The sequence below is a fragment of the Gasterosteus aculeatus genome, chromosome 13, assembly GCF_964276395.1.
Source record: "Gasterosteus aculeatus chromosome 13, fGasAcu3.hap1.1, whole genome shotgun sequence".
Taxonomy (NCBI): domain Eukaryota; kingdom Metazoa; phylum Chordata; class Actinopteri; order Perciformes; family Gasterosteidae; genus Gasterosteus; species Gasterosteus aculeatus.
This window is the reverse complement of record NC_135701.1, coordinates 7,702,278-7,712,764: the sequence shown is the minus strand read 5'-3', so window position 1 is coordinate 7,712,764 and position 10,487 is coordinate 7,702,278. Positions and strand designations below refer to the sequence as shown.

General features: G+C 46.1%; 1 protein-coding gene across 2 annotated transcripts in view; it reads right to left on the bottom strand.

Moving 5' to 3' along the window:
• Positions 1 to 1,176: 1,176 nt before the first annotated feature.
• ptch1 (patched 1) overlaps positions 1,177 to 10,487 on the bottom strand; it is a 46,067-nt gene continuing 36,756 nt past the window's right edge. For both annotated transcript variants that reach the window (XM_040195881.2, XM_040195880.2), the window contains exons 19-24: positions 8,934 to 9,071; positions 8,687 to 8,829; positions 5,096 to 5,195; positions 4,606 to 4,965; positions 3,955 to 4,504; positions 1,177 to 3,839 (exon numbers count right to left, since the gene is read on the bottom strand). In XM_040195881.2, the coding sequence (XP_040051815.2) occupies positions 3,956 to 4,504; positions 4,606 to 4,965; positions 5,096 to 5,195; positions 8,687 to 8,829; positions 8,934 to 9,071 (1,290 nt within the window). In that variant the 3' untranslated portion in view covers positions 1,177 to 3,839; position 3,955. The remainder of the gene's footprint in view (positions 3,840 to 3,954; positions 4,505 to 4,605; positions 4,966 to 5,095; positions 5,196 to 8,686; positions 8,830 to 8,933; positions 9,072 to 10,487) is intronic.

Here is a 10,487-nt window from a genome sequence, read left to right as displayed (position 1 = left end):
TTTTTTGACACACTGCTTTCCATCAGTGAGTTGGACAAACATCTAAATATGAAGAGGTTGCGTGTCAATCTTCCCAGATGATGTGAATGTGTGAAATCTATTTCAGCAAACCTTTTAAATAACCTTTATGCAGTCAGAGATCGTTAAATGAACAGGAAGCTGCACCTTTGCTCAGTGTGCTCATCGAGCAACACACCAACAGTGTCAAGCCCAGTTAGAAAAACTCAACCCGTGACAGACAACATCCTGCCACCCGGCTTTCCAAACACACCCTATCATTTGTACGATGTCAGTCTGTTTCTTTGCATTGGTTGGACAGCATTCAGCAGAACAGTACGCCTTTTTTGGCTTTAAAAGATAATGACATGCCTACTGCCGGCCTCAAACCGCTGAACCAGGGTCAGCGAGTTCCTCTGCGTTTGTGAGGTTCAGGTCGAGAGCGCGGCTCGGGAAAACTGAACCCCTGTTTTTGGTTTAGAGTGGTTTAGGAAGGCTGCGGATATTAGCAATACATAAAAGGTCACCTACATTACAGCAAGACTTAATTGTGATTTGATCAAAGGGCTGCCAGCCCGTTGGTGGGTCAAAAAAAACCTTCTCTCACAACCCTCGAGCATATGAGAATAAATCACCGCCACCCATGCAGTTGACAAGGCACGTTCTCTTTCTCCCCATCAGTGCAGCCAGCTCAAGGCCACATGCCCTTTTTCATTACTCCGAACAGGCCAGCTGTATTGTAACTACAACCAATTTCCTTGCAGTCTATAAAGCTGTCAATCAAAATCATAAGGAACAGGGAGTAGAGGTGGGGGGTGCATGGGCGGAGCCGGGTGGGCTGTTGGGGAGGGCTCCAGACCAGATGTCAGAGTTTTACACTGCAGGACACCATGGAGGGAGGGGAGGTCATGTTTACCTGTAGCTATGGTTAATTGGGAATACCAGACAGATTTTCACCTGCATAAGGGGATTTTTCTGTAGTGACTCTCACTAGAACAGCTTTACACAAGAAATGTAAGGGAGGGTTTGATATTTTGGGAAAGAAAGCATATTTGCTTGGATGTTAGTAAATTTGAAGAGACTGCTGCAAACCCCAAAAATTCCAACTATTCCTTCGACCACAAAACTCTTTGGAAAAAGACAAAAAAACAAATTCAACTCATTGTCAGACCAAAGAAATCGTTTTAAGAATCCATTTATTAAAGTTATGAACAAAGAGACAAATAAGTTATAATATTTTTATTTGTTAGAATTCTATCAGTGTTTGAACATTAATATTTAGAGAGCTAGTACAATTTTCTACTTTCATGGCTAAGCCTTTGACAAAGCCATGGAAACAGCTGTCTCTCTCCAAGGATCGGAACATAATACTGAAGGGGAGGTGTAGATGTTGTCTCACAAGACGGTTAGCAGTGAAAGTGTGCTCCTTAAGGTTTTTTTTTCTGTTATGGTATATCATTACATATAAACTCTTTAAAAATATACTTCTGTCAAATACCTTGACAACTACTATGTACACTACAAAAATAAATTTTCATATAAATAAATTATATGGCATACATTTATCTTTGTAACTGAAAACAGCATACATCCACGCCAACCAAGACCAAAATGGCAGTCTGGAAGAACCACTGATTTTTTTTCCTTTTAAAATCCTCTAAGAGCTATGATGAGACCTGTAGTGTAAAATGTTATATACTCTTTTTTCCTATTTAACATTAGTAAGCACTTTATACAGATCAAACTCCATTAATGTAAAAACATTAAACTGTAATAGTTTTTTTCAATAGACATAAAAATCCCTGCATTTGTTATCCACTGGCATCATGACAAAAACCAAAGAAAATAAAACAAATATTTTATATTACAAAAATATAAATATCGCAATTGAACGTTAAACAGAAACAAACAAAAAAACGCTTCAAAATGAATAAAATAGTTGCCAGCTATCAAGTCTCTCCGCTACTGCCAATGTGACATTGGGAGAAAAAAAACAAACACAAAAAAACAAACAGAACAACCTATTTCATGCAAGCAGCTGAAGAAATGTGTTGGGGAGAAAAACTGCTGGACTGGAAGACTTCTGGGAAGAGCTTTACGTGTCCAACAGTAAAGGCGGAGGCAATCCGGTGTGTGTGGGAGGGGGCGGGGGGGACTGGCGGGGTCAGAGGGGGCCGGGTCTGTAACCGGAGGGGTTACCGATATGCATGCTGACAAAGACACATGTAAACTGGCCATTGCTGGTAAGGAGGGGGGCTGGCAGTCTGAACTCTGACCCCTGAGGCTCTGGGTTGTGCATTTTGGGAGCGAAGTCTAATTAGTGCCTCGGCACATTTTTATTAGCTGTGGTCAGTGTGGACGGCTGATGCCGAATTAGGGCCAGTTGTCTTCATGGTGTCTAAAGGAGAGCCAAGATAGAGTGAGAGGATGCACCAGCACACACACACACACACACACGTCTATACACATAGACTGTACATTGAGACACATAGAGCACATCGTCAGGCCATATAGGTCTTATCCCTTAGCAGGCTGCCTGGGCTAGCTTATAGATTGGACAGAAATAAAGAGCTACTTGAGGTGAGATATTCCTGCAGATGAAGTTTAACTTTGCAGTCAAGTGCCATGTTGAATGAAGTTTTAGCTTATCCACGAGACAGAGTTAGTGCCCCGTGTTGACCCTGTTCCAGAATCAGTCATGTCAACGTCCCTGTCATGACAGCGTGATTTTTTTTGAGGTGAGTTTACTGCTTGTGTGTCAGTACATGAGACAGAACCTGGGTTGAGCCTGCTGGGGTTAAACAATACATAACCGCTTACAGTAAAATGCGACCAGAGGGCAGCCTAACAGACTGTGACACAAAGCTGAGCGCTGAAACAGGTTCCAATGCAGAGGTGATAACTAATAGAACAAAACAAAAACAGCTTTTAAAATTTCTTCATATCTGCTCGTCTTAAATAGCACGCATAGCGTGTCAAGTTAAACAGTAATTGTTTCATAACTACCACAGGTTTGTGATAAAAAAATGAATAGTTTAACATGCGTATCTTTATACAATAATGAACACACACAAGTACGCGCTCGCACACACACACACACACACACATATATATATATATATATATATATATATATATATATATGTACAGTATATACACAATAGGCCTGTTGGATCACTCACTAATCACTAACAATTTCTCTCAATGTTAAATGAGTGTAAATGTTAGTCTGTTCTGTGTATCCGACAGCTTCTCATCATACAGCCCCACACTTCACTACACACGCACATACATTCAAACCAACATATACAAAAACCGATCACTTATTTTGTTTAAAGAGACATTTGCATAGAATTAAAAATGTAAATTGTTTCAAAAAAAATATTTCGAGCAGCAACAGTGAATGCTGACAGGTATTTTTGTCTAGATGAAGCTTCCTAATGGCACAGATCCACAGATGAGTGAGCAGTTATCAGAGATGTACCTCTATCTCACATTTGCATGCACACATTAACTCAAACACGCACACACACACACACACACACACACCATAAAAAATGGCGGCCCCAGTCTGTTATGAGGAGTTGTAACGCTCCTAAAATCATAGCTACTTTTTGCCCATATTTACATATTTATACATCTTTTAAATATAGATAGAAATATCTAAGCCACTAGTCCACTGGGTTACAGTAAGAATGAGCACCACGACGGCAACAATGGCCAGTTTCTCGCTGCCGAGGATCGAGCTGAGCAGGGCTACGCTGGACTGAGCCAGGCCAGGTAAGCGGGCTTAGTGATACTGAGGAGTCCATCTTTGGCCGTTGTACTTCCGTTCTCCACAACTGGTAAAAAGAAAAAGAAGAAAAGGAGAGCGTGTAGTGAGTTCTTTCGGATGAAACATATTTTTCTCAAAAAGGCGTCTGTACTATGTACCAACTGAAGCAGTGTGACGCTCACCTCAGCTCGCCCGTCTGCCACTGTTGCTGTCCGCTGCCTCAAACTCCCAGTCTTGAAGCTCCATGGCCTCCACGTTGACTCCTCTGGCCCCCGCGTGGGTGTCCAAGGGCACGTGTGGGTCCGGGAAGGCAGGCTCGGGGCCCTCCTCCGTCCCCGATGGGCAGTAACTGTCTGTTGCAGAGAATCCCGGGTAAGAAGGAGCGGGGGGCCCCTGGTTGGACAACGGGGCCGGGTGGACAGCGACGGTGACGGAGGCCGACGCCGTTACCGTGGTGATAGGTTGGCAATAGGGGGCGGGGTTGGGGTGGTGGTGCGGCAGGTGATGGTGATTCGGCTGCGAGCTGTGGGAAGAGCGGGCTCTACGGCCTGCCGAGCGTTCTCTGTGGGCGTGTGAGCCGCGATGGCCCCCAGCCTCAGTAGCCGTCTCAAAAGCGTCCGTGCGCGGGCGGGCTGGGGGCGGGGCCTGCCAATGCAGCTGGCTCTTGGGGTCCCTGCTGCTGTTACGGTGAGTGGTCCTGGGCTGGGCCCCAGAATCACAACCCCGAGAGGACTGTGGAGCAAGACGATCATTTGTTTAGATATAGCGTGACAAACAAGAACACCTATAAATAGATATTCATACACGCAACACAAGGCGGGAAATCTTCTTACCGAAGACAAAGTATAGGTAGAAGGCTCAGGCTGTCTGGCTGAGCGCCTATGCCCGGACCCTGCTCTCCTTTCCTCTTCTGTCCGGACCCCCCGGCCCCTGCTGCTCTGGAGGTGGTACTGTTGCTCCTCCGTCCGAGGCTGTGCCCTGTGTGAGGGCAGGTTGTAGTTCTGCATCTCCTGGCTGATGCCGGACACCGTGGTGTTGGAGCTGTACTCCGAGTCCGACAAGTCCGAGGCAGCACCGGAGGTGGTGGTGGTGGCCGCGGTGTTGTGGTGAGGGCGGACTGAGAAGTGGACCACGTGAGGGGGGGCCTCCGGGGATGGAGTTTGTAACCGGCTGCCACCATCAACTGGAGACACCTGGGACGTGAAAGGAGAGGTGAAGATGAAGCTTTATGTAGATGCAACACTTGTAAATGAAGAGAGATCCCACACTATTTCTAGTAAACTTTGTTCCATCTTACAAATGGTTGTATTTTGGGGATCGTACCTCTGGATAGGGCCCAAAGTATGACAGTAATACTGGAAGAAGGACCAGTCCATTCAGTACTCCGAGAACAGTTAGAATGGCCAACACTGCGAAGAAATACCTGCAACACACCAAAGGCACACACTGAAGTAGCTGATGGAATGAACGTGAATCTCCCAAATAGGTCAGCAAAAAACACACTACATGCACAACACAATGAATTCCTCTAGCTTCCTAAAAGATATACAAGGTATTTACTATTTACATGGGAAATTTAATGACAGGCACAAAAGAGGAAAAGCAGAGTTGGCCAGGCCAACACACACAGACGTGGAGGGAAACATCCGGCTGGAAAGAAAGAAAATACTTGTGCAAACCACAGAGGTTCAGACGTGGGGAGACATGTGCAAGATCAACCATTACGCACACCCAAAGTAATACTTCCACAAAGATGAGATGTGCGTGTCTGTGTGTGGGTACACAAACACACACACACACAAATTCATATATATTTATATACCCCCCGTGGACATGCAGGCATACACTATGGTTTTGAGGAGCAAAACAGAAATCTACCTTGTGTGTTTCTACATCCTGCCAAAGAGGGTTAGTCTTTAAGAAGCCGCAGAGAGAGAAGAAAAGGAGTAGCATAATTAGCCAGAGCTGGTTAATTCAAAGGCCCGGGAAGAAAGGGAACAAAAAGTATTGGTGGGAGGGGGATAATGGGGGTGAGGGTACTCTCTCTTTGGTGTGTGGTGTATAAGCAAACATGGAGAAAACAAAGCAGTGAGGAATGTGAAGGGAGGGAGGGGGACAGGACAGGGGCCTCTCTCTCTCTCTCTCTCTCTCTCTTCTTCGCCTCTAAAAAAAGATAGAGAGGGAGAAGCACACAAATGAAGTGAAGGGTATAGAATTTAAACAATTCAGTCAAGGAAGAAGAGAAGGGGACCCTCAGAGCGCCTCCCCTCCCTGGTCTCTTTCTTTCTCTCACTTGTTGATTCCTCCCTCTCTCCCCTCTCCTCTCGGCCTCGCCTCCGTCTCCCTTCTTTCCAGCTAAGCCCCTGTGAAATTCCCGGCCACTCCACAATCCCCTCCGTCTAATTAAATCTCCAATGTATCAGGTAAACTCCCCGAATCTCCCCTCTGAATCCCGCCGGCCACCTTTACTCTCTCCAATTGAGCTCTCTTCATTAGGGAGGGCTTTCCTTCGCACTTGGTTGTCCAGTGGAAGCTCTCAGGTAATCAGGGACACGCTGTTGAACCCTGAACACTTTACTCTCAACTATGCGGTGTGTGTGTGTGTGTGTGTGTGTGTGGGTATGTGTGTGTTAGGGTTTAAATGAGCTAGTTGAGGTGTAGATGCGCTGGTATGCGATGCAGCTGGGCCTCAAACTAAACGCACATTCGTAATCTGTGTGGGTGTTTATATCAATGACTGTGTGTGTGTGTGTGTGTGTGTGTGTGTTGGAAGGCAGGCTTTGCAAAGAGGAGCCTCAAGTGAGGAGAGCTGCCTCTTGTCCTCACAGCATGGGTGGCCTCACCTGCACAATACGGTGACACGGAGTCTGACTTTGCAACCGGATGGGAACTTAATAAAATGCTAAATGCCTTTACTGGTATGGACACACAATGAATTGGGCCATGTGATTTTTATAGATTCAGTTAAAAAAGAAAGGACTTTGCCACTAAAATGCAGTATTATATAAAATTGATAAGATCTAGCCTGCTGTGTTTTACATGAGGGTTGATGTTTTTTTTCATTCGGTCATTTCAGGATAATTAGATTGTGTGAGCATACACAATAATAACCCATGTCTCGTTGTTTGCTACTTAAAGTTAATAGTATACATCCAATGCATATGCAATCATGCAAAGAAAAGGGCAAACATTTTCGGAACATTTCCGATTTAGCTTTTTAGGCATTTTTAAAAATGTTTAAAGCGTTTCCCCACTGCGGTGGACTCCCTGAGTCCATTTTCCGCCATTGACAGTAAGGTCTCCAATGTCAGTGAATTTGTGCCCAAAGTTCACGTTCAACAACATTTGTCAGCGATTGAGCGCCGACAGGAAGTACCCATAACTTGACCTTTGACTTGGTCTCTGGCAAAGCTCTTCCCACACTATACACTATTGAAAGGCCACCCAACCATCTGTCATCTACTTTATTAGATTATCAGAACCGTTCCCCTAAGTGGAACTGAAATAAGTGTGTCATCGCCCCGGTTAGTATGTCCATACACACCAGGAAGGGTGAACGCCACGTTACCTTTGGATACGCACAGACATCTCCACATGCACGCGTGCAGCCCACATACCAGGCTGTTTGGAGTGAAAACATTCACAGGGCTGACGGGGAAAGCCAGGGAAACATTTCTTTCAGCGCAAGCAGAAAAACACGAGCCAGGCCTGTTGTTATTGAACCGTCCCGGGCCGCTGCTTTGTTTGCTCAGACAACAGCACAGCCTTTAAATGGAGGCCCGGGACTGAGCCAGAAACCAGAGCACACCACTGGAGGTGAGGAGAGAAGGCCCATACGCCTCCCTGTTTTTCGTGCGATTGTTTGTGTGCGTTTCTCCAAGTGTGTAGCTGCGTGTGCTTTCACGGGCAGGCACGCCACCATTGACCCCCGTGATTACAAGGTCAGGGAGCAGGTTGGTATGTGTGCGTCGGCGTGTAGGTCTGTGCACGTGACAAGAGTTTGCCTGCTCAACGATCACATGGACGCCAGCGCTCCCTTTTCTTAAAGGAGCGGGTCCCCCGAATTATACAGCCACTTCAGCTACTATTCAGTTCAGCCCACAGGAAACCTCTCATTATACTCCGGGCTTGAGAATACAGAGCGTCATTAATTTTCCTCCCTTGTGGGGTGGGTCGTCGCTACCTTTCAGTCTGATGCTTGCAAGAGCACCCACACACAAAAGAGCCCCCACGGTGTGTCATTTCAACTTCTCCTGTCTTTCCACAACTGCCCTCTCGCCCCTCACCCCGTAACTCCTTCCCATGCTTGTAAATGTCTAGCAGGGGCCGTTAAACTAGCTGGAGGAGATTACAAAGGCCAGAAAACCTTCCTGCTACCTCTCTCTCTCTCTTTTACTTCCTTTCCCTCTGCTTCCCCATCTATTCGATCCTAACCCCCCCTCCTCTTCCTTCTCTTGACCTTGAACTCCTTCCCCTGGTTTCCCTTAAAATGTCAGGCATGAGAAACGTTAAGGGGAGAGGAGGAGGATGAAAGAAAAAACACAAGGGGAGAGGAGGGTGGGGAAAGATAAAGGCAGTGTTTATGTCGTTTCTTAAAAAGCATTTCCCAGAAATCTGAAAAAAAACCTGGACGCATGGTATGTCGCTGGTAGCAGTAAACGGGATGAGGTTTACAGAAAGGGAATATGAAAGGAGGATGCGGGTGGAAGACGAGAAAGAAACCAACGGTGATAGAAAGCACAGAGCCTTCGTGCATCGCCGGTGGCTCAGGTTCCTGTGTCACATACGGGTTCAGGCATGGTCTCAACAGTCTACTAACGCCACGCAGGCAACGTACGATGACATTTGCACATGCTCATAGGTTCGCCCGAATGACCGTAGCAGCTCCTCGTCGGGTTTGCTATTTGAACTCACCTGACAATAAAGTCGAACTCAGAGCCAGCGAGCATCAGGACACCCAACAGGGTGGAGAAGGCTCCATCGAGCACAGGAGCAAACATGTGCTCCAATGCCAGCACGGCTCGCTTGTGACGATCCCCTATGGCTGTCAGGAACGCCTGCATGCAGACGGAATCTTTAGGTCACGTCGTCAAGGGATTAACAAAAATAAAGGGAATCAGGGAAAACAATATTATACAATATATTTCTTAAAAAAACCAACCAGAGCCACGTGGACGGTGAACTCTACTCCGATGCCCACAGAGGCGATGAGAATGACCACAGGAACAGCACTCAGCTTGATTCCCATCAGCCCCATGAAGCCAAACAGCTCCACAGTCATAAGAGAAAGAACCAACACCTGAGGGGGAAAATGATGAGCTTCTATTAGACCACAAGGGGATTTTATACATTTAATCAAACACAGGACAAGACAGATAAAGGTTAAAAACAGACACCATTCAGTTTGGAGCATTTCTTTGCGTAAGAAGTACACATATTTCTTACAATAAATGGATCTGTGTTAACTAATCTATGGAGCATGTCATGATCCTGAACAGCTCTACAAATGTGGAGGAAATTCAAACAATTTGAAATTGAAAACTGGTATTAAAAGCGGTCTGAGCATGCTCATCAATTTATTATCAAAATTAAAATTTCCCAAGTGAAAGACCTGAAAAGCACATGAAAAAGGTGTTAAGAAACTATACGTGTGGGGAAAATATGTATGCGTGTGTGTGTGTGTGTGTGCGTGCGTGTGCGTGTGCGTGTGCGTGCGCGTGCGCGTGCGCGTGCGTGTGTGTGTGTGCGTGTGAGGAGGCTTCAGTGAAAAGCGGGACAGGAGCTGGGAGTAAATGCCATTATCAGCTGACAGGCGTCAGGTTACATGGGGCCCAAGTCCTTTGAAGACGGCTGAGGTGGGCAGAGGAGGGAGCCGTGTGTATGTGTGAGAGTACACGTACAGTGAGCGATCCCGCAGTGTGTGTGTGTGTGTGTGTGTGTGTGCAGCAACGGGGGAACAAAACAAGATCACAAGTGACCACTCTAGATATGGTTGATTCCTAAGTGTGAACAGCAATCAGTATCAGATAGTATGAACATCTGTGTGTATATATATATATATATATATATATATATATATATGTGTAAACAGGCCTGTCACTATTTAAGATGAATTTCTGTGCAAATAGCTAAGAGGGTTTGAAGTGTCTGGTCCTGGACAGAGAAAACGGTCAAACTTGACACTGATCCATAACTTGTCTTTTGATCTTGCTCGTAAAAAGCCTGAAGGATGAACGTGAGGTCCCCTCCTCCCCTGTTTAAGGGCTCGGGTGGCCTGGCCCCGGCTTGTCATAAAATACAACCCACCAGAGAAAATGACCAGAGGGCTTTGTGCATTCGTCGTACCTGCCTGTGTACGTGTTCATACTGCATGTGCACAAGTAAATACATGTCTGCGTGTGTGCTCAAAGTGTGCGTGTGTCCGTGAGCCAGTATGTGAAAGCGAGTTTGCGGGCAACCTTGGAAACTCCTCAAGTGAGAGGAGGGGGAGCGTAGGAGTGCGGAGGATGGAAATAAAATCTACGTTTTTATAGGTTTAGAGTGGGGAGCAAGTTGTCTGAGCAACTTTGTGTCCTCTCCCCATATATTTCAACGTCAGTGTTTGGGAGTGTTGGACTAGACTAAACAGACGGGCCCTAACAAAACAGCACAAGATAAACACTGGTGAGTGAGGCTACAATAACACACAGCAGCCCCTTCTCCTTTTTGACTCCGT